Genomic DNA, 24,337 nt, shown 5'->3' with positions numbered 1-24,337 from the left:
AACATCAAATGTTTTGTAAGATAGATAGATATACTTAAAGACCAGTGTGTAAGCTTTAAGGGGATCTATTTGCAGAAATGCAATATAATATTCATAAGTATGCTCACATTAGTGTACAATCACCTGAAAATAAGAATCATTGTGTTTTTGTTACCTTAGAGTGAGCTCTTTATATCCATTATATCAACATGAGGAGCAGGTCCCCTTTCAATGGAGCCTGCCATGTTGCAACGCCATGTTTTTACAATAGCCCAGAACGGACAAACCAAACAATGGCTTAAGAGAGGGCCTCACAGGTTTGTCACGAGTATTGTGGCCACTGTAGGTTCTCCTACATACTTGGACGGGGAGGGTTAGGGTGAGGGGTTGCAATCTGCACCTATACACTGGTCCTTTAACTTTTTACCATGCATTTATATTTTCTACTCTGTGTGGTTCATATCCTTTCTGCCTGCTACCATTCCCCTGTCTCATTCTACTCTCTCAACAAGAGGTGCTCATGATGTTTTTTGCACTTACGAGAGTTCATCCCTCTAGCCCATACAATCCAATCTGGCGTTTACCCTTTCCTCTCTGCATCGCCACCACTGCCCTCTGCTGGATTAAAATAGCTATTGCAGTTGAGAAAAAGACTGGAAATAGGCTCACCCTGATTATAAGCTATTTTGAGTGGGTTACGACTATATAACCTACATACTGGTACACACAGATACACAGTAAATTCAACAATATAACATAACTGTTTTTATACTGACAACAACTTTGTCCGTCCACTAAATAACGAAGTTGTTCTCTGACATCTGGTTTATGCACACAGCAGGTATTACGGTAACTGGTCGGCTATTGGTTTTGCGGTACATGCGCGTCATTACGGTAACTAGGTGGAAACATGGCGCTGTCCTGTTCCAGCCTATGCAGCCGTTTGTCTTTGATCCGACTATGTGGTCTCAGGGCGAACAGAATAACAAATGGCCTTTATTCTCCCTGCGTGTCCCGTCAGTCCAGGTATGTCTAAAACTCTCTGAGGTTCATTCGTCCGCGAGTTGTCACGTTGTTTTGCTCGCATCTCTCTTGAATCCTTGCTAAGCTAAGCTAGCTGTTGATCTAGATAACTGCTTCAACTTATCTTTACGTTTTATTAAAAAATAAAGTAAACTAATACATGATTTAACAGGAGTTGTCCAGTTTATAGGCTACTTAAATTATGGTATTTTGCACTGCCGTTTCGAAACTCAGTATAAATCTATCTAGTGTTTGTGTCTTTAATAAATATACCCAAACAACAGGGCGCTGACGTTAACGTCTGATTAAGGCGTAATAAGGGGAAAGTCAAGGGAAGCATGAAGAATGATATTTAGTGTCTAATTCTCATTTAATTTTACCACTTACACGTGTGAAAAGTGTTAGACATCGTAGCAAAAGCCTTCACACTGTTTAAACCCATTTTCAGATTTGTGAACCTTGTATTTTGCTTATGATAACAGAAAAATGGGCGATTTCACTGCTTCTTCCCCACCCAGATTACATCAAACCGGGTCCAGATAAAAATCCCACTATACTTAGACATGTTAAATCTGGAGGTCAACTTGCAAGCCAGTGTTCACCTGTTATAAATATGGCTGTGTCTCAAGTTTCCAGCAGATCATTGCGTACTAAGTAGCATTGTGATACATGGCATCCATATATGGTGGCTTTCTCAGCGTCAAATCATGACTAGACAAAAGGTTTCTAAGTGGGCAGTGCATGGCACACTAAAGCACTTTGCAGAAACTGGATAATATGTATCGAAAGCACAATCAGGCAGACCAAAAGTGACCACACCATCAGAAGATCAATACATCAAGCTTAGTTCCCTGAGAGATAGAAAAGCAACTTCTTCACAGATACAGAATTTGCTGAATAAAGAATGCAAGACTCCAATCAGCAAAAGAAGTTTGCCTTATAGTGGTCTCAGAGGACGAGTAGCAGTTTCTAAACCACTTCTCAGGAGGGGAAACAAGGCCAAACGCTTGGGGTGGACTAAGAAATACCAGCATGTCACAATCCATCTTTGAGATTTATGGCAGTAACAGAAGGGTGTATGTAAGGAGACGAACAGGAGAGAGAATGAAACTGGAGTGTATCAAACCCACAGTGAAACATGGTGGTGGGAATATTAAAGTCTGAGGGTGTTTCGCCTACTCTGAGGATGGACACCTGCACCGAATTGACTCCATCTTGACCAAGGAGAAGTACCACTTCATTCTTCAGAGACATGCTCTGCTTTGCGTCTTTGTGGAGAAGGATTCATACTGCAGCAGGATAATGACCCCGAACACACCTCAAAGCTTTGCAAGAACTACTGAAAGACCAGAGAAGACTAAGGAGTCCTGACTGTCATGGACTTTGCTCCAAAGTCGCCTGACCTCAACCCCACTGAACATTTAAGGAGGCACCTGAAGACTGAGAAAGCCAATCATTCTGTGATATCTCAGGAAGCTCTTTGGAGCACTGTCAAAAATAATATTACATTTGAAACAAATGCAAGATAGAAGTATCTTTTGTCTTTTATCTTTTGGACCCTACTGTACATTACAACACGAAACTCAACAACAAAGCAACACAAACAACTCACAAACAAACATAGCATAAAAGTTTCATAAAACAACAAGTACCAGGTCACTCATGACTACATGACTGATCCCTCTTTAAAAACTGTTTCAGTTTGAGTTTAAAATGTTCACAGTCATGATCCATTTTGAATTGACCACATGTTGAGCTGCCTGTCCAAGTGGATTTACAAAAGGGCACCTTACATTTTCTCAGTAGACACTCCTCACTTACTGACCCAGAAACCCTGAGATGTACCACCAGGTCATGAAATATGGCCCAATGAGCTCTTACAGCCTGATTTTATCTCAGTAGTTTCCAGACCTTTTGTCCTGGACTTGTCAAACCAGCTTTCTTTCATCTGGGCCTCCTCCCACTACATACACAACCTCCAGTTTATAGATAGGTTTCATGCAATATGACCCATCTCTTGTAGTAAAATATAAGTTATTGAGAATGAACCGTCTTAATATCCAACATCAAACTGTCTACACCACGGTCAGGGGACAGAGGTGTAAAGATGATTTCAAACCTGGATATTTTAAAGATAGAATTCATGTTATGAGGCGTTAAGTTATTCATATTCACCTCTTCTTTTTTACAGTTTGTCCCTGTGTAGACACTACTCGTCGTCCAAAGTTAGGCGAGGTATTGGTCGATATGTCGCCTCCAGGCTCCAGTGGGCAAATGTCAAATATGAAGGTTTCCTCAAAAGAAGATTTCCCCGCTTTTATCAGCTCTACCACACTTTTGTTGAAGGTAGGAACACTGATATCTTTGGTACTCTATTGCTATGTACTGTAGATATTTTGTAAAGGTTTCAGCTTGCATTAGATATTTTTATTTCCTTAAAACTGGGCACTGATTATTTTATAACTACAGTTTTTTTTATCAGTTCAATTTTAAATTGAATCTAAATGTATTTCAGGATGTAGTGAGATTGGATTTAATTTTAGAAACACAAGCACAATGCCAACTTTGAAGTTCAGGAGTCCAACTCCTCAAGTTTCAAAGAATGATCATGTTGACGGTACAGATACAGACACAGATACGGTACATATGGAGCACTTAAAGAGTAGAGTAACTTTCTCAGCTACTGTACATCATATTTTCCATTTAGTTGAATTTTATTAACTTCATTAAAAGAAAGATATGTTTCCTGTGAATTTGTTGTAAAGAACATGTATGTCGATGTTCTGTTTTAATACACACAGCAAGGTGCAGAGTGTGAGCTTCAATGCAAGTCCATCAGAATTAAAACAAGTCGCACAACTCATCATGATTTATTTATTCACCAAACGTCTTCAGCTAACTCGCCTTCATCAGGATGGTGCCCGAGACCGCTTCCGTTTCCCTTATATACATTTCGCTGATTCATCATATGACCAATAAATCACCATATATATAAAAATCACACTTCAAAATTATAATAAACAAAATTGAGATAAATGTAGATTTAACCAGAGCATCTAATCTTTTCACAATATCATCCAGAAAATGTACTTTTTCATCTCAAGTTATCAATCAGTAAAAATGTAAATATTCATCTTAGAATTCAGGTAATCAAATTCTGTATTCAAACCAGTATTTCAAGCCACAGTGTATTAATGCACTATTTTTAAATATTAATGAATAATCCTAGTTCATTTTTACATTGAAGTCAATTCATCCATCTATGAACAGAATTTCCACTTGTTTCCAAAAAACATGTTTTTTAATTGTGATGAAAATGCAATGTATAACTCAGATCAAATTTTAGTAAAATGAACCAAATTGCAATAATTTAATCATTTTGTGGCACCACACACTGTACAAAAACTCAAAGAGTGTCCAAACCTTTACATAGGACTGTACAGGACGAGACGGCTGTGGCTCAGGAGGGGGGTCGGTGGTTGAATTTGCAGACTCCTCCTGTTCACCTTTTCAGGAGTTCTTGAGCCTGAACCTTAATCGTTCCTGCTGGCAGGCCGGCATATAGCATGGCAGCTCCTCCGTCATTGGTGCGTGCGTGGGCGTGGCACTTTGTCCTACGGATGTAAGTGCATCTTCAAAATTTTAACTTCATTAACATTATTTTTAACATTGAGTCACTCTAGGATTCAAGCTACTTTTCCAAGACGCCAAAGATGTGAAGAGGATAAAAACAAAGATGGCCAGTGAAAGACTGCGGGTCCAGGATTTACCCTACAGGGACATGGAGAAACTCAGACAGGTGAGTCTCCTCACACACACACAGGACGGGTATTTGACACACATATGAGCTTGTTTCAAAAGTTACTTGTCTTTTTATAGCTGAGTGAAATATAACATGCCTCTGCTGCTTGACGTATCATATTTATTATTAATGGTTCTCACAAACTATACACTCACTCTTAGTGTAACTGTAAGAAACCATATCCTATTATATCATATAAGTCACATTTTATCACATTTATACCCAGATATTGAGGCAAAAAATTACATTTTGTTTTTTTAAGACACACTGAGATGATAACAAAGTTTCCAAAACACTCTGAGCAGTTTATCATCAAAACATTATTCTCTCAATCATTCTTAAACACAAATAAAATGATCTGGTAGTATCTGCTGTGTACACCAGATCAGATTTTATAGAAGGTCTCTTACTGTTGAATTTCATACTGAAAAGACTGTAACTGTGGAAGACGCCCGTTGACGCCTTATATTAGCTTCGGTTGAACTTAAAGTCCATTGTTGCACAAAACAACAACACATTGGACTTGTGCTGATGAGGGATTGCTTCATATATAAAGAGGATTAATGATTACAGTGACCAATAACTCTTTCAATTTACTGCTTTTAGATTTTGTGAGGGTTGTATTAAGAAAGACTGAACCTGAAAACCTGAACCTGTACTTGTTCATTTATGATTAATTTTTCAATCACTAAAGTGTCGACTTCCTACACCAAAGTCCATGCAAAATAAGAGTGCAACATTTAACAAAAGATTTGAGGATGTTAGTATATAACAGACATAAAGGAAGGTTTTTATTTCAGGGTAAAACAAGACAGCAGGTTCTACATTTTTCACAGCAGTGACACCTTGAACATATCAATCCCATCCACAGTAAAGCAAAAGAGAAAGTGAAAACTTTGACTTGGAAAAAAAGAAATATCCTCTTAGCAACAGACCGTACAGTAAATTAGGCTTAATTTGTCCGATAAATTTGCACTTCCAATACTATTTTTGTAAGATAAAGGTGACCAATCGGATTGACGACGGTCTTATCTGTTAATGACAATCATACTAAAGTATAATAATTAATTTCACAATGTCTTGATGTTTAAAACTACTACATGTAGCATCTTTTCAATGCAGGAATGAACAGTGCATCTCCAGATCGGGACATAATCCTCAACACTCCTCAGAATTGTTCATTACTGATTAAAGATCGCATACATAACAGATTAAATCTAATTAATTAGTGCCTTTGTGGGAGTTATTCTTAATTTAATACCTTGCTGTTGTTTCATTTCTGGTCTGTTAAGTTTGTTATTTGATAACAGCTTTACTTACTTTAACATTTATTTCACAGTTTCGCAGAGACGTGATTAAGGCCATTCCTCTGGTGATGATCTCTATCCCTCCCTTCGCCAACTACCTGGTCTTCGTCTTGATGTGAGTTACTTTAAAATAACCATCTTTGATTCATATCCAGCAAAGCGTTCTGAAACGATCGATAGCCTCGCTGATACATATCTTTCCCCATCGCTCCATGTGTCTCTCCTCTCTCTGTTACCATCCTTCCCTGTTCACCGCCAGGTACTTTTTCCCTCGCCAGCTCCTGATCCGTCATTTCTGGACTCCCAGGCAGCAGGTGGAGTTTCGGGGTGTGTATCATTCCTTCAGGGCGAAGCAGCACCGGCCAGTACTCAAAGGGCTCGAGTATACGAGCGGCCGGGTCAAAGATGGTCAGCTGCAGGGTCGCCTTAAGGACTTGTGCGCTAAGGTAAGAATAGTGTATTATGAGGAGGTAAATACTCAGCGGTGTTATTTTTAGTTTTCTCCTTTTACACTGTTTGCCATCTGTTCTAGTCCTCTCAGCTATAAATCTCACTCCTCAATCATAAATCATCAACGATGCATTTTGCATGAGGTATCGACACCTCATGCACGATCTATTATTAGAGTATTTATTTATGAACAGGATCAGATATACAATGTTTGACATGAACAGATGCATGTGTAGTATTTGTTTTGTTTGGGTTGTGTTTGTTTAAATTTGTATATTATGTTTGTGTTCGAGGGGGCTGTGGTTGTTTAATTTCTATTGTTCTATTGTTATCTTGTGTGTAGGCTTTTCATATTTGGATGATGTAAATGTGTTGTGTTGTTAGATGCTGGTGAGTTTAAACGCTGGAACGTTTGGTTTGTTGTTGATTAATGTGTCTGAATAATTTCCTCCATGAGGGATGGATGTAAACGGCCAGACACAAAAATAAAACTCATTCATTTATTCATATAAACAGGACGGCAACTGATGATTGTTTTCATTGTTGATTAATCAGATTATTTTCCAGATTCAATTGATTGATTGATCTCTGTATAAAATGTTAAAAAATGGTGATCAAATTTCCACAATCTCTCAGAGCCCGCCGTGATGTCTTTAAGAGTCCAGAACCTGGAGATTTTTAATTTACTGTTACATATGACAAAGAAAAGCAGCAAATCCTCACATCTGAGAAGCTGAAACCAGAGGATATTTGGCTTTTTTGCCTGAAAAATCACAGAAACAATTATTCGATTATCAAAATAGTTGCCAATTAATTTCCTGTTGATAAACTAATCAGTTAATTGACTAAACGTTGCAGCTCTACATATAAATAACCCAAATTTATGAATTACCGGACAGACACCGGGGGCTGTATTCACAAAGTATCTTATTTTACAGCAATGAGTCCTAAATGTTGTTTTTACAGATGACATCTTGTTTCCTGAATAAAATCACTATCCATACTGGTCAGTTAACAGGTGACCAGTCTGTAACAGCGAATGTGAGATAAAATATTAACCAATATATATATAGAGATAAAATGATAATAAAAAATATTATATTGACTTGTCAAGTTTATTGACCAAACAAATCATCATGCTGTGATATTTATTTATTGCAGTTGCTGAGACTTTTAGGGCTGCGACTAATGATAACTTCATTAATGATTAATCCGCTGATTATTCTCAATGAAACAATTAATCATTTGGTCCAATAAATTTCAAAAATAGTAAAAGATGGCTGTTATAATTTACTAAAGTCAAAGCTGATGTCTTCAGACTTCCTGTTTTGTCCGACCCACAGTCTAAAACTCAAAGATATCAGTTTATTATCATGCATGACAAAGACAAAAAAACATCAAATCAACACATTCAGAAGCTGAAACCAGCAAATTTCCTGCATTTTTTCTTAAATAATGACTATAATGTTTAATCGACTATCAAAATAGTTCCCAATTAATTTACTGTTGATCAACTAATCAACCAATCTTTGCGGTTCTAGATTATTTGCTGTATATTTAATGAACTGTTGAACAAAGTGGGCTCTTCAGAGTGCATGCTGGTTTGAATGACTCTCACAGCGTTGTTGGCCTCAGGTCTTCTGCTTCTTCCACCATGTTGAATCTTCAGTGTAAAGTCACTTAAGCAAAGATATACCACACGTCTATACAGTCGTGGCTGTATAGAACTGTATTTGCACAGCTGGGTCTTGTGTGAAACCAGTATTTATCTGTGATCAGTAGTCTAGTATAAGTGGTCAAACCTGTATCCAGTGTTGCAATAAGCTGACTTTCTGTGTATATTCAGGTGCAAAGTGGAGGAAACCCTCAAGTGTCTGAAATCCTTGCTGTTCGACGCGTGTTTGCTGGACCCCCTCTGGGTGTAAAGAGGATGAGAGTGAATCACATGGTCAGTAAAAGTCTTCCACTCGTCACAAACAAACAAACGCTGCTCATTCACCTGATATGAAATTGCAGAAAAAGCTCAGTGAACTTGGCTCTTCTGTCTTTCTTTTCTTCCACCAGAGACACATCAGCCCCCTGCTCTTCCTGACGCCTCGCCTCCCGGGTTTCCTGATTCGCCATCGGCTGAACAGCCACGCCCTGGAGCTGCTCTGGCTGGACCGCGCCCTCAGCCGGCTGGGCGCTCACCAGCTGAATGACTCTGAACTCAAACATGTCAGTTGCTCTGCCCGATTTCATATGTTGTGATGATTTATGATGAACCCACATTTCTCTGTGTTTACAAATGCATCATATTTTCCTCTTTCTAGGCTTGTTATCTGAGGGGTCTCAATTCTGATAGTCTTAGCCCTAACCAGTGCCGTGAGTGGTTATCCCAGTGGCTTCAGGTGTCCTCCTCTTTAAAAGGTATTTTCATTTTGATGTACAGTATTTTTTGTAATTTTGTGACTTCATATCCTGCTCACATGACTGTTTTGTCTAATATTTAAAGGACTTCAACATTTTGGAAAATATCCTTATTTGTTTTCTTGCTGAGAGTTAGATGAGAAGATCAATATCACTCTTATGTCTGTTAAATATGAATCCACAGCTAGCAGCCGGTTAGCTTAGCTTAGACTGGAAATAGGGGAAAACAACTCACCCAGCTCTGCCCAAAGGTAACAAATTCAGTCTACCAGCTATTGTACAGCTCACTAATTAACATGTTATATCTTGTCTGTTTAATTTGTACCAAAAACAAAGTTTAAAAAGTACAATTTGTGGTTTTCCCAGGTGGTAATTGCAGACAGAGCTAGGCTAGATGTTTCCCCATGTCCAGTCTTTATGCTAAGCTAAGTGGCTGCTAGGTGTTGCTTCATATTCATCCTACACACATGAAGTATTGATCTTCTCCTCTGATTCTCACCATAAAAGTGACAAAACGTATTTGCTTAAGTGTTAAACTATCTTCATGCCTTCTTTTGCAGAATCTGAGGTGTCACTGCTCCTGCACAGCATTGTATTGCTCTCTGCCAACTACCCCAACGGTCCCAACCGCCACTGACAGGAAGCCTGAAGCAATGTGCTTTTGCGATTATGTTCTGTTTCGTGCACTGCGCAGCACAACTTCCTATAAGTTGTCAACATCTTTTTTGCTAAGGAAAAAACATTTTAGAGCTGTTCTTGGCAAGATTTTCAGGTTTAGACTTAAAAAAGAACCTAAAACTCAAAGCAGGTCTGCAGTAAAGAAAAAAGATCTCATCCATTGTTTAAAAAAAAAAAAAAAAAACAACAAAAAAATCTCCTTTTGCCAATTAAAGCTCTCGTGTTAGCTGCAAACATCCTCACTAATATGAAGTGACTGATACCACTGACTAAACACTAAGTTAACAGATTTCATTTGCAAATATAATGTGAACAGTGTCTTAATTAGATGGATAGAACTCCGCTTCATACATCAGGTTGATAAAACACTGTTAGAAGATGTTATAACTTAGAAAACTTGCTCGGTGTAGTTCTCATATCTAGCAGCATAAAGCTCCAACCCTCCTGAGGGATTTAAATTGTGATGCACTGGACAATATTTAGTGGTGACGTCGAGGTAATTTCATTATTGCCTGTCGCTGTATCTCAAGCTTGTTACCACTTTAAAAAAAAAAAAAAAAAGGCACAGACTGGTCATCTGTTTACTTCTAAGCTAGCACAACATTACACAGCTAATAAAGACAAGCAGGGAAACAAAGAGGATATTCTTTAGTCAGAGTTCAGCGGTAGTTCATGGTCTGTTCATATCTTGCTCGAGGAATGGTGCAATTGTTCCGACACATTCCATTCATGAAAAAAAAAAAAAAAATACAGATAAAAGAGCTTTTACATGGGTGTGTTAATGTGTTAATTAACATGTTCTCATCAAACACGTACTGTATTTTCTTGTACTTGAAACCTCACTTTGTATTCTGCACTTATTTCTTTTAACATCAACGATGCCGGATCATGCAGAAAGAATTGTAGATAACGTATGAAGGAGGAATTTTGTGGCAACTGTCTAGAGGGAAGGAAATAGTTTAGTAAAATGCTGAACAGCTGGTCGTCATTGAAAAAAAAAACAACAAATCAGTAGTGAAAGCACCTTTTTTTTAAAAGAAAGAAAAAATGTTGATTGATCCTAAATAGATTGAAAAAAAATTATTTAATTGCAAAGACATTCAATCTTGTGTGTGGTGAGAAGCTGAACTTTCTGCAAATGATGATTATTATCCTCATAAACCTGTTTGGGGTGCAGCACAGCAGGTACAAGCTGTCTGAAGAGAGTCGTGATGGCACTTTACGTTATTGTTTACTTGATGTTTTCTTGCTTCGGGAGCTTAAAAATGACATGAACTTATCCCAGTTCAGACCATACCGCAGCACGAAATTTCATTCAAGCTTTTTCTTTTTGTTTTCCTGCTGCAGGTCGATGCTACAGAAAGGAACTGCGCATCCCTTGCGCTGTCATTTGTGTTGTAAAGTGTAAAATAGGAAATGTCATAAGCTTCCTGTGCCTTTCACAAGGAGAGGCACGTAACGTTGGAGATATGAGTTGCAAAATTATATTCTGTTTAAGATTTTTCTTTTTTATATATATAATTTTTTTTTGCTCAACAGGCTTTGAATGTGTTGCTGTGCCATATTATATACACTGTAATGGGACTGTGTCTGAAATAAATACCTAATGGTACGTTTCTTTTCCCTGATTTTTATGAACAATTCACGCAAATTCACATGTAATTTAAAGAGTCTTTAATAAAAATAGAGACTTGGGAACCAGCAAGACATTAAAACTCAGCGTCAAAAGAGATCCAGCAAAGTAAAAAGATGTTAGAACTCCTCACAACCAACAAGAAAATATGTGATAAAAGTGGACGTTAATCTCTACTAAGTCTATCATTTTGTATTCCTACACACATACAGTATCAAAGTAGAAACATACTGCTCACCTATGAAAATATATCCAAAAATCAATGAGGGAAAAATATATTGTTCTGTGCATTATAGTTGAAGTATAAGAATATTTAACGTTTCCGAATTAAGCTCCCAAACTTGACCTGAACAAACAACTCCTACTCAGGTGTGAAGCTGAATCACATGACTTCGTAGCCGCTGCGGATGCCTCTCATCAGCACGCAGGAGAACACGATGCCCATAATCTGGAAGAAAAGCAGTGGATATAAGCATTATTGTTTCTGAGATATGTGTCTTTGTTTATCTTTTCTCAACCTGCCTGCAATAAAATTTAGATTTTTCTTTACATGCAAAAAAAAGTTTTTCAAAAAAGTGCTTTTCGGGGCAGAAAAACAATGAAACCACCAGACATCAGAACAAGTCTCGGTGTTTAGAGGGTTACTGGAGTAAGGAAGTCGTAAGTCTGAGTCATTCTTTGCCAATTCAACATGTCTTTTGTTTATTGATGATACATACCTGCAGGAAAGCAATAACGAGAGCTGCAACTATCACCCACTGGATGTGTTTCTTCAGTAAAGCCTCAACAGCATCTTGACAACCCTGGAACACAGAGAGAAAAGTTTTAATCTGCACGTTTCACTGGTTGACTTCTTTAAGAGACACGTTGTTTCAGGGTTAAACATTGACTTTTTAACCCTCGTGTTTTGTTGAAGTTGACTTTACTTCTTCATAGTTCAAGGAACCACACAACTCAGTGCCGTTTGTGTAATAATAAATGTTGAGTTTTAGTTTTATGTTATATATGGGCTACGCATGAACACATTTAGAGCTGCAACCATAAGTTGATTAAAAGGAACTTAATTGTTAACCATTTCGTTAATTGATTAATCATTTTGAGTCATTTTTTTAAGAAAAATGTCCAAATTCTCTTGTTCCAGTTGCTCAAGAGAGAATATTTTCTGGTTTCTTTAGTCTTCTATTCATCTAACATCATGACATTTGAGGACATCATCCTGGGCTTTGGGAAACAGTCAGAGAGGCCTAATTCACATGCACCTGTGTGGTGATCGCATCACACACATACTGTATGTGTGCGTATATACACATCTATTTAGCACAGAAACATTTAAGGGATCCTCATGTTTATTTTATGTGTTTATGTAAAAGATATGTACTCTCATATATCAGCTAGGTTCCTCTTCAGTCACTTGTTTGACTTATTTATTATGTTTTGGGACATTTTATTCCTTTATTTGACAGCAGACAGTAAACGATGTAATCCAGCGCTCCAATAATCAGCCTCACTGCTCACACTCCCACGGCTGCATCAGAGCTGCGTTAAATTACTGCTGATGCAAACTTTCATTGTGAAAACGCCACTGAAGACACAATGTATTTGTCACATATACAGTCACTTTTTGTCATTTGTCACTGTGGTTAGTGCTACACAACAATCGTTCCGCAAAAGTGCATCTACAAAACAGAAGATCACAAGGTTGACGGAAGGATCGATTTAAAGGTGCAGTGTGAAGGATTTAACGGCATCTAGCAGTGAGGTTGTAGATTGCAACCAACTGAATACCCTTCACCCTCCCCTTGCAAGCGTGTAGGAGAAGTACGGTGGCCACGAAATGCAAAAGGCCCTCTCTAGAGCCAGGGTTTGGTTTGTCCGTTCTGGGCTACTGTAGAAAGATGGCGGTGCAACATGGCGGGCTCTGCAGAAGAAGACCTGCTCCCTATGTAGATATAAAGAGCTCATTCTAAGGTAACAAAAACACTACAATTCTTATTTTCATGGGATTATACACTAATTAAAACACACTTATGAATATTATATTCCATTTCTGCCAAGTTGTCGCAACCTGTTGTGTGGAAAACTACTCGTCATGTCCAGCATGAATCGAGGTTTCTCATGGCATGATGAAAAGAGGCAGATTACTGACTCACTTCTACGGCAAAAACCACATGACTTTGTGTTATCAGATACACCAGTTGCTCTTCTGTTGTATTTCTCACTAAGTAGCTGCTGAGGAAGTGTTAGACCGCACTCGCTGTTATCACCAGTAATCCAGTAAGTGTCACCAAATCAACCAGGACCATGAATATAGTAAATCTCATGTTCATTTGACTTTGCAACAAACTGCAGGTTTACCTTCTGGTACACTTTGGCAGGATCTGTCATGGTCCCGATTCCACAGCCGGTGGTGACATTCACACAGCACGAGTCAGGCACTGAGTTCCCATTAGGTCTGTAGTTTTTCCAGTCGGCGGAGCTGTTCACGCCACAGCATTTCAACTGGAAAAAGAGCATGAGTCAAAACATTTCATAAGGAAGTGCCAGCTGTAAGGCTTGGCAGTAATCACATGATCAACATATAGTAAGAGGACAGAACGTGTCAAGAAGGTGCGAAGTGAAACAATGTAATGTCATGCAGCAGCGACCAACAGGATGCAGCACTGTTATGTGAAGGTGTAGTCAGACTAAGTAAACAGTAAGTCTACACTGAACTCACATCCTCCTGCAGATTATCCACAGCCTTTTTGAAATCCTCTGTGCTGTTGTTGTAGTTGGTGATCATTTCGGTGAGACTATCCTGGACGACATTTGAGATCTACATGGGATGGGAAACACAACATGGAAGTTAAGACACTCGTTCTGCAGGGTGTTACTTAAAAAGGATGGGTTCACAGTTATTCAAGTCTGACCTGAAACAATTAAGTCGGATGCCCAAATGAATATTGATACGTTTTATTTGGTGTAATCCTCCGTACCCGCCATTAGAAGAGCCCTTCATATGTAATTAAAATGTAAGTGATGGGGGACAAAATCCACAGTCCGCCTTCTGTTCAAAAATGTATTTAAAAGTTTATCTGAAGCTAATATGAAGCTCCAGCCATCCAAATGAGTCAAATCAAGTAGATATCTAGACGTTACAGTCTTTTTAGTGCCACATTCCTTATTTTTGTTATGATCCTCCAACTGCAGCTGGACAGGAAAACACTGTCTGTCAAAACACTAAGAGGGATTTTTTTTTTTACTAAAAAAAGACTGCAACTGTGGAAGATATCCACTTTATTAGACTAACTCAGACTGCTGAAGCCTCATAAGTTTCAGATAAACTTTTAAATACATTTTTGCTCAAATTAATGCCTGTGGATTTTGTCCGTTGTCACTTCCATTGTAAGTGCATTATGAAGAGATCTTCTAATGGTCAGTATGAACAGGAGGAATGATTACAGCAAGTAAAACCTGTTTCAGTCTTCATTTGGGCTCCTGACTGTTGTTTTACTCATCCTTTAACACACAAAACAGTGACTCACTTTGTTCCTGAAGATGTATCCGGCAATTGCTGCAGCAATCTCAACAATGATGATAAGAGAGATAAGGATGGCAAACTGGGGGGAAAAAATTAAAAAAAATTAAAGATTTTTCAGTGAATTACATCAACTTAAACACATTATACAGGTTTTGCACACACATTATTCATTAATCTGGTCCATGAACATTCAACACAGCAAAACAAATGAAATCTTTTTATTGTTTTGTGATTTAACAGAAACCAAACTATATGAATTACCGTGGTGACCATGCAGTAGTTCTCTTTCCAGGCACCACAGCAGCCAAAGAAGGCGATGAAGAAAATCACCACACCGATTCCGATGAGGACGATGGGAGCTCCGGAGGCTGACGGATCACGGATCATGAAGGTCTTGTGCAAATTAATCTGAACCAGGATTCCCACGACGATCAACGCTAGGCCGCATAACTGCAGGAAAAAAAAAGGGGAGATCAGCTCAGGGATGTATTCATGTACTACAAGCTTGTTTCTTTTATCTGAGCCTTTTAGTGGAAACTTTAATTGTTTTATTTGATTATCTGGTAGCAAAGAAAGGCTGTAATAATTAGAATTATATAAGCAACTGAATACGTACTTGTGAAATTGAGAAAACCACAACTAAATACTTTGACACCATCAATCTGAATGTGTGCCTTTTGAATTCCACCTCTTTGACATTTTCAGGTAATTTTTTAAGTTTTGTCGTTTCAGAAACTTTTTTCCAGGGTTCAGAAATGTTGTTTTTAAGAGTTTTAAGCCGCTCATCTGGATTTCTGTTTCTCAGATAATTTAGCTGACAGGACGTAACCTGATAGTGCGCAGGTCTGACTGCATTCAGGGTTGAGAGTTTAAGTACAGTGCAGTCCGGATGGTGAATTCTTCCTGAATTTTGGTGTCTGAATGTAATCAATCTAGGGCTAAAACTAATGATTATTTTACTTGATTAATCGTTTTGTTTATAAAATGTTAGTAAAGAATGATTTGATTTTTGGTGAAAAAGCCAAAGTTGACGTCTTCAAATGTTTTTGTTCTACCAACAGTCAAAAACCCAAAGATATGCAGTTTACTGTCATGTATGAGGAAGAAAAGCATCAAATTCTCATCATTTGATCAGCAGGAACCAGCAAATATTTAGCATTTTTGCTTTAAAAAAAAAAAAAAAAAAAGGTTAAGAAAAATTATAATTCGATTATTAAAATAGCCAATTCATTTTCTGTCAAAGAATTAATCAACTAATCATTGCAGGTCTAAACCAATCCAGTTTGAGCATCTTGATTTAGACTTGACGTGAATTTTTAGATCCAAAATTGACCCAATATTCAAGTATTAATTATGAAGAAATTACTAAAAATTCACTTGATAATAACTGTCAAACCTGTCTTTGCTTAAACATTAATGCCTCATTGCAGGCTAAATGAATAAGCACTAATGTTTAACAGATGGAAGGAAGTTGTGACAGTCTTTGGTTCCTGTATGCAGATGTAAAATGATACGAGATAAACAGAGATATTCATGTGTCACTGTTCAGGGTGGAGTGATCCTTTACAAACACTATGTGGGTGAAGTGTTTGACCATCATCAGCTGGGATCAAGCAGCTCTAAAGGCAAACATTACAGAGAAATACACGTCCTTCACTCTGTCGGTACTTTATCGAAAGAGAGGCAGTCCAGTCAGGGTAGACGCAGGCGTGGTGGGGTTCAGGCTGAAGTCAGGAGGGGAATTTAAAATCACTAAAACTGCAAATGTTCATCAGTCGACAGAAAATTGATCAGCAACTCTCAAATGCAAAGATCTTCTCTATTTATATAATAGCACACTGATTATTTTGGAGGGTTTTGACTGTAGGGCAAAACAAGGCATGTCAAGTCACTATTCTGGGCAGCAGGAAATTATAACTTTAACTGATTAATCGAGAAAATAATCGGCAGATGAATCAGTAATGACGATAATCGTTAGTTGCAGCCGTAGAGATAGAAATAAGATAATTGTGAGCAGGAAAAAAGTAGTTTTTACACACTAATCACCAGTATTATCATATGCCAATATAGAACTATGTGATTATGTGCATAGTGTAAAAAAAAAACCCATTCAATGTGTAGTTCAACTTTTAATAATTTTTCAATTACTTAAATAACTTTTAAGTACTTAAAATTAACACACTCAGTTGTAAAGATTGTCTGCTCTTTTTGTCTTTTGTGATAATAAATTAAATATCTTAAGGTTTTGAGTGTTGTTTGGACAAAACAAGCAATTAGTTGGCAACACTTTGGGCTTTTGAATATTGTGATTTCAAATTTTACAAGCCACAGTTAATCAATAAATTGCAAAAAATCATTTTCAGATAATACAAGTGTACAAGTGTACTTTTTTCCCCCCTTGTAGGAACCAAATAGTTTAAAAAAGGTTTCTGAACTGTCGGACAAACAGTAAGTCAGTCATTAGTGTCAGCACTTTAGGTTCATCTCAAAAAGCAGAAGTATAAAAAAAGTGTTGAAAAAAATTTGCGGCTTATTGCTCCCATATTTTATGCAGATAAGCTGCAGCAAACGAACACGTACGCATTGGTGCCAGTAACTCAGTTCTTTCAGTGTTATCATAAATTTGTGAGGAAACGGAAGACATCATCGGTCAAGTCAAAGATAAAAATAGAATATAGGGCAGAAAAAAACTGACCACAAAGCAAAAGGTTATATAAAAACTAATAATGGAAAATCCAGTGACTCTGACTGAGGTTTGACTCAGAGTTAGAGTCATTGTTGGTGACTATAATGTTACAATGATTTAAAAAAAAAAAAAAAAAAAGCTGCAACTAATGATTCTTTTCATTATTGTGACATTATTAATCTAATCTGCCTATTATTCAATTGATCTTTAAGTTTATAAAATGTCAGATAAGTCTGAATAAACCAATTACACCAATTCAAACAAACTGTTGTCCAACCTACAGTCCAAAATATGAATGTAAAAATATTAATTTTATCATCATAAAATTAAGAAAACCTGCAAATATTCACATTTGAGAAACTGAAACCAGCAAATTCTGTTGCATCATCGCTGTAAAATACTTAAATGGTTAATTGAGTGTTTAAAAGTTGTAAAAAGTTATCTGTTCATCGACTAATCGCTTTATTGTTTCAGCTCTAATGATCAGGGGAAAAAAACAAACAAAAAGATGTTGTTATAATCTTATAATGCTTATGCATAACTTGACAGTCAAGCTGACATTTATTGACCCTTTTATTACTCTTAATATACTTGGCATCAGGCAAAAACAAACATCCAACATAAATTCACCTTATGATTATCATAAAAGGTTTAGTGAGAACTCTCCGTATTAAAATCGAGGTCAATCGTCTACAGCGGGTCTTTCTTATCTATTAAAAAGCAGCATAGTCGAGTCGCTATAAACAAATGAACAGATGCTCCAGGAACAACATCTCCCAGCCAAACTGGTCTTTCTACTCTTCAATGCTTTCAATTTCCTTTTAAGCAAGTCAAGTAAAAATTCACAGAAATGTTTGTGCCAGTATAAAAACCGACTACTTCAGTCACACGGGACATCTGTCGGAAGCTTTTATCTCATGCGACCCAGCTTGTTATGTTATCCATGTTAAGCCGTAGCTGCAGCTGACGACCTCTCCTTGCTGGCACCACCAATGTAAATATTTGAGCTGGAGTCAAATAAGTGGCTAATGGTTGACATAGGAAAACATAAAGGAGTGAACAGAGCAAGCAAACAGTGCAAAGAGGAGTGCATTAATGCCAGAATACAATAAAAGTAAATCAAGTAATAAAGTCTTTATTCTAGCCGCTATTATATTTTTTCCTTTCTTGATGAAAATATGCAGAGCTGACACGATTTGTTGATCAACAGAAAATAATCTGCAACCATTTTGATACTCAGTTAATTAGAGCTGCAACAATTAGTCGATTCATCGATTAGTTGCCAACTATTGAATTAATCGCCAGCTATTTTGATAATGAATTAATCACTTGGCGTCATTTTCTAAGAAAAAATGTCCAAATTCTCAGATTCCAGCTTCTCAAATGTGAATATCTTTGAGTTGTGGATTGCTGATTGGGACAAAACAAGACATTCAAGGACGTCTTCTTGGGTTTCGGGAACAGTGATCATGATTTTTCACCATTTTCTGACATTTTATGGACCAAAAAACTAAATAATCGAGAAAATAATCGACCTATCTATCCATAATGAAAATCATCATCAGTTGCAGCCCTACAGTTAATCATTCAAGTCAATTTTTAAGCAAAAACAACTCAAATTCACTCATTCCAGCTTCCCTAATGTAAGTATTTTCTGGATTTATTAGTTTTTTGTTATATGATAATAAACTGAATATCTTTGGATGTTGGTCTGGCAAAAAAAAAAAAACATTTGAAGACTTGATTCGAGCCACCTTGGACTCTTTTTTTTCTAACTCATCTAACTGAAAATAAAGAAAATAAATGTTGGTTGCAGCCGGCCCTAAAAAATGCGGATAAAATCAGCTTTGTCATTCAGTGCTTCCTCTTCCCCTGTGTGAGATTGTTATCTGAGTGTTACTCAGTAAAAAAAAAGTTCACTGTAAAGTTTTAAGTGGCAGTGTGTCAGTGAAGGGGAGGAAAAAAAAGAAAAAAAAAAAGAAGGAAAACACTGGACGAGTCACATGATGCTGTTACACTTAAATCTGGTCATAAGATTCAAATTCCATCATCATCGACTCTCCCTCCAAAACTCCCAAACACACAGCGAGACAGAACTGCAAACACGTAACATCCAGGAAACAGGTTGGCCAGGATATTTGAGATAAATGCTTCGTCCTTGTGTTCATGTTCTGCTATGCTTTGGTTCATTTGATATTAACCAAACATGTGAGTCAAGCAGAAAGTGTCCAGGAAGAATAAATCAAGAGGGGATGTCATAAGTTGTGTGAGTATGTGTTTGCTCATCAGCTGATTTTTTTTTTCCCCCCACATATGATGACCTTAAAGTAAGGTAACAAGACCAGAATTCATGCTCAAAGTCAAAGACAGGGTTATAAAATGAGTCCAGAGCTGCAAATATTTCCACCAGCCGAAAAGAGATAAGCTGATTTATCTCGATAACACAAATCACCAGTGGTGGAAGTAAAAGTACCAATACAGCAATGTAAAAGTCCTGCACGAAAGATCCTACTTAAGTAAAAATACAGTAAGTAAGTATTATCAGCAAAATGTTCTTAATGGTTAAGTATTGCAGTAAAAGTAGTGGTTTGGTTCCTCTGACTGATATATTATTATATATGACATCATTAGATTATTAACACTGACGCATCAGTGTTAGAGCAGCATGTTACTGTTGTAGCTGCTGGAGGTGGAGCTAGTTTCAACTACTTTATATACAGTTTCCTAGTTTAGTCCAGTGGTTCCCAACCTAGGGGTCAGGGTCACCAGATAAATCTGAGGGGTCATGAGATGATTAATGGGAGAGAAAAGAAGAAAAAACAGAGTTCTGATACACAAATCTGTTTTTTATCTGAGTTTAGAGGGAAAAATCACTATTTGGTGGAGCCGTTAACAACTCATAGACATGTGAAATGTGACCTCGACTACACACTACTTTTTGTGAGACGTCAAAAGCCAAAAAGGTTGGAAACCACTGGTTTCATCTTTAACAATGTGTTGCATTTTAACAGCTTGTTATATTATCCATTGTGTCAAATCTTCATCTGAAAAGTAACTGAAGCTGTTAAGAGTAGAAAGTACAATATTTCCCTCTGAAATGTAGTGAAGTGGAAGTAAAGTAAATAAAGTAGCAGATAATGAAAATACTCAAATAAATTAAAAGTACTTGAGGTAATGTGCTCTTTACTTTCCATCACGGGGAATCACACTGGACACCATAACCTGGTTTTATTTCCTGTTTGCTCTCTGGCAGAATAAAAACTTCTTTTTTGGGAGGGAAGCGGGGTTTTTTTTTTTAGGCCAGCACAAACCACCTTCACTTCTCAACATGTTTGTGTTTACGTGTTTTTGTTAGTAATCATTTGCTTCTACTCACCCAGAAAATAAAGTTGAAAAAGAAAAGCAGGAACTTGACACATTTCATTCCCCCCTCTACACCCATGGCTGCTGATGAGGATTGATTTCCTGGATCCAAAACAAACAAACAAAAAAACATTAAAAATAAAATGAGTTGCATTTCATGAACTTTCTTTTTTAAAGGTTGAACTATGTGACCATTACATCAGCTGTAACATGAGCAGCAACAAGCAGCACACTGGAGGATCTGAGTCACTTTAAAAAGGAAGGTGATTAAGCTTTTAGCATTAACAGATATGTTAGGTCAATGGACTACAAATGTTCCTATTGTTTGGCTGAATTTATTGCTAGTCCACACATATTATACCACAACATATCCATTTAAAAAGTTTAGTACCAGTTTATAATCAGTCTGTGTTGAGCTGTGCCACAAACAAGGGCAGGGCTGCTCTTTCAGATTCATCAGACAAAGTGTTTAAAGCTGTACAGGCTGAAAAACAACACATCATCTGAGCCATAAAGGGATCAAAAGTGTCGTTTTTTTTTTGTTTTTTTTAAGGAAGAAGCCCGTCTAGCCCTGCCCGAGTAACCCGGGGACCGTTAATCACCGCCAGGCAACAATACCAGCTTTGTCAACGGCTAAATTAAGTTACCACATTATCGACCAAAGCGGAGTTGTCTTATTGAATTAGCTCAGAGTTTTAACAGATAAATTAGTCGAAGATAAACACAGATACGCGGATTCAGCAAGATGTTTATCGAAAACTGAAAAACACATCCTCTTCTCTTCTTTTAAAAAATTGTTTTAACAACTTTTTTTAGGTGAAGATATACGTCTTTAAACGCCACATTCCAACCACGGTTAACGGAAAACGGTTGATGAAAAGAGTACTTTCGACAATTTTTTGAGGCCTACCTTAGTGGAGAAGTTTGTGTAACCCTGCGATGAGAGACGAAGACGACGAAATGTTGAAATTTTACACTAACGTTAGTTTATAGTCCCTCCCTTTGCTCCCCTGCTCCTCGACTGCTCACCACCCCTTCTCCTTTTATTAGCATGGTGCCTTCACGGTCTGCTCGTTAAACACACAGCCTCAATTGCTGGGTGTAGTCGCTGTTAGTTAACACAAGACAAATCCGGGTGTTGTTTGTTGTCCAGTTTTGTTGTTGTTGTTGTTGTTTTAGATTAGCCACCTAAATCACCTAAACAACATGTAAGTGACAATTAAAGGATGGGTTCACAATTTTTTGAATATGTCTTAAAAAAAATAGCCAGGTGCCCAAATGAACATTGAATAGGTTTTTTCTTGCTATAATCAGACACATACACACAAGACTAGGTTTTCGCCATACACTCGCCAAAAATAATGGACGTAGCCACCGTGACATCACCCGTTGGTTTGTGGACTCGTGTTTTGAAGACTTTAGTTTGCATTTTGACTGTTGCCATCTTGGATTTTTATAACCAGAAGTGACCATATTTGGACCATGGATGTGTAACAAGAGCTGGATACTCGAGGAAAGCTTTACAAATATAAAACCTCCATGGATCAAAAGTTTATAATAGAAAGTCATAACTGACCTTGTTTGCAGTTCGAGGTGTCCTGTCAGTAGTTTTACAGATGTCTCTTTTACAATGGTGGCCTATGGGGAAAATGCTTTTTGGACCATAAGGGGTTTTTTCGCTGCCATACCATTGGGAAAAATTGGCTGCAAGGCTGAGTGGCGGCGCCCCATCCAGTTCTTATAATACATCCATGTTTTGAAGCCTCGAGTTTGCATTTTGACTGCGGCCATTTTGGATTTTTGGAGCCAGAAGTGACCATATTTTGACTTGAGGGTGGAGCTGACCCTAACGTTAGCTGCTAGCTTGGTTAGCATGGTGCATAATACACCTATGATTTACAGTCCATGGTTAACTGTGATAATGCTAATGCTAACTTTCGCCAGCTAAAAACAGGCTTAAAACCATTAAAACAAAATTTACTTACTTACACTGGCCACCCAACCACACCTTTAAAACTGTGCATGACAGTGACACAATAAAGAGGAGAAGCAGCAGACGAGCTGTGGATGTGTTAACTGGTTTATAACAAATGTCAATAATGAATGTAAAGTCAACAAAGCTGCACTATGCTTAATATTTGAATATAATGTGTATCAATGCTATATACAGCTGAAAAAGGAAAAAGAAAGAAACTGTATGAAAATGTATATATTGTACTGTTGTTGATGACTAACTAACTAACTAAATACAAAAATAGTAAAAAAATAAAACCAGGCTGCACTAAACATTATTTCAGACTAAACAGACACTGTCTCATTACAAAAGGGACTGCAGGAAGAAATGTAAAAGTGGAGTCAACAGTTGTACTTCAGACTGAATGCCAATTGACATGTTTTTATAGCATAAATGATTAACACAGCTTAACTTCAAAGCTCATAATAATGAAATATACAACAGCGCTGGGAGACATGGTGAAATATATCAATGAGATTATCTCCACATATTCTCAGTCAGATTCTCTCTCATCTGTTAAAACAGAATAATTTTCAATGGTGATTCAGATTCAGATGTTGCATTCATGGGAAATGAATCATTGTGTCAAAGGTTGATTTGTAAGAAACCCAATTCTTGAAATATTTCCTGTTCTACAAAATAACACCCTCCAACCGCTGAATAACTGCCTCCTTGAGCAATATTTTCAAAGATTTCAAATGACACTGTGACCATGCAATTTGTGTCAAAATGCAATAACTAATTTATATGAGCTTTTGAAGGCAATAAAGATTAAATTAAATCTAAATTAATGTGCAAATCAAATTTGACAAAGTAAGCATCGTTACTGAGGGGCAAACTATGAGGAAATGACTAGTGTGTAAGACTGAACAAAGTGAACTTGTTGCTTAAAGTTATGGTCATGTGGGGAAAGTCACAAGTCTTTGTGAATGTTGTGGGAGAATTCATGACTGAAAACTGACATTCTCTATGGTGTCAACGCTTTGTTCCATCTCCAACCAATTATCTATTTAGACATAAGAGTTAAAAACAAAGTCTCTTATAATTAAGATGAGTTTTTTTGTTTTTTAAGTTCCCTCTAATTCCTGATGATATAATATAAGTGGAGACTTCTGACTCATGTTGCGTGTTTTCACACATAAATGCTGTTAAGGAGCGGACAAAATCATTGACCTCAGTTAGTCTCACTGTGACCTGTATGCTTTTTGTACAACAAGCGTATCAAAAAACAAACACCTGAGTGGCCTGTATAGCTATGCAGACCATAATGAACCGATAATACCAGCTTGACCTGGTTTACTGCTTTCATATACAGGAACTGTATTAGTCTTTATGTAAATAAAGCTATAACGTATTCATTTTACTGGTTTATGAACAAGTCGTGGTTGATCATTTTGACATATTATATTTAGCAGAAGAGTTCATCTTTATTTCTCTTTAATACTCCAGCTTTTATTGTTGTGCTGGTGCAGA

General features: G+C 37.3%; 2 protein-coding genes across 3 annotated transcripts; one reads left to right on the top strand and one right to left on the bottom strand.

Moving 5' to 3' along the window:
* Nucleotides 1-851: 851 nt before the first annotated feature.
* Nucleotides 852-11,528, top strand: letmd1 (LETM1 domain containing 1). 2 transcript variants are annotated; one of them, XM_044351382.1, is made up of 9 exons: nucleotides 852-1,005; nucleotides 3,194-3,348; nucleotides 4,686-4,801; nucleotides 6,144-6,226; nucleotides 6,371-6,557; nucleotides 8,408-8,509; nucleotides 8,626-8,778; nucleotides 8,874-8,970; nucleotides 9,531-11,528. In XM_044351382.1, the coding sequence occupies exons 1-9, from the start codon at nucleotides 890-892 to the stop codon at nucleotides 9,605-9,607; spliced, it is 1,086 nt and encodes a 361-aa protein (XP_044207317.1). In that variant the 5' UTR covers nucleotides 852-889; the 3' UTR covers nucleotides 9,608-11,528. The 2 variants fall into 2 exon arrangements, with proteins under 2 accessions (XP_044207317.1, XP_044207315.1); XM_044351380.1 differs by having other exon boundaries at nucleotides 4,677-4,801.
* cd63 (CD63 molecule) lies at nucleotides 11,308-21,921 on the bottom strand. The gene is made up of 8 exons (XM_044351383.1): nucleotides 21,761-21,921; nucleotides 20,864-20,952; nucleotides 15,063-15,251; nucleotides 14,806-14,880; nucleotides 13,998-14,096; nucleotides 13,637-13,780; nucleotides 12,001-12,084; nucleotides 11,308-11,729 (listed from the first exon to the last, which is right to left on the bottom strand). The coding sequence occupies exons 2-8, from the start codon at nucleotides 20,927-20,929 to the stop codon at nucleotides 11,664-11,666; spliced, it is 723 nt and encodes a 240-aa protein (XP_044207318.1). The 5' UTR covers nucleotides 20,930-20,952; nucleotides 21,761-21,921; the 3' UTR covers nucleotides 11,308-11,663.
* Between the last annotated feature and the right edge of the window lie 2,416 nt (nucleotides 21,922-24,337).

This window comes from Thunnus albacares, chromosome 5 (genome assembly GCF_914725855.1).
Source record: "Thunnus albacares chromosome 5, fThuAlb1.1, whole genome shotgun sequence".
Lineage (NCBI taxonomy): Eukaryota > Metazoa > Chordata > Actinopteri > Scombriformes > Scombridae > Thunnus > Thunnus albacares.
Note: the sequence above shows the minus strand (reverse complement) of the source record. Positions and strands in the feature narration are given on the sequence as shown.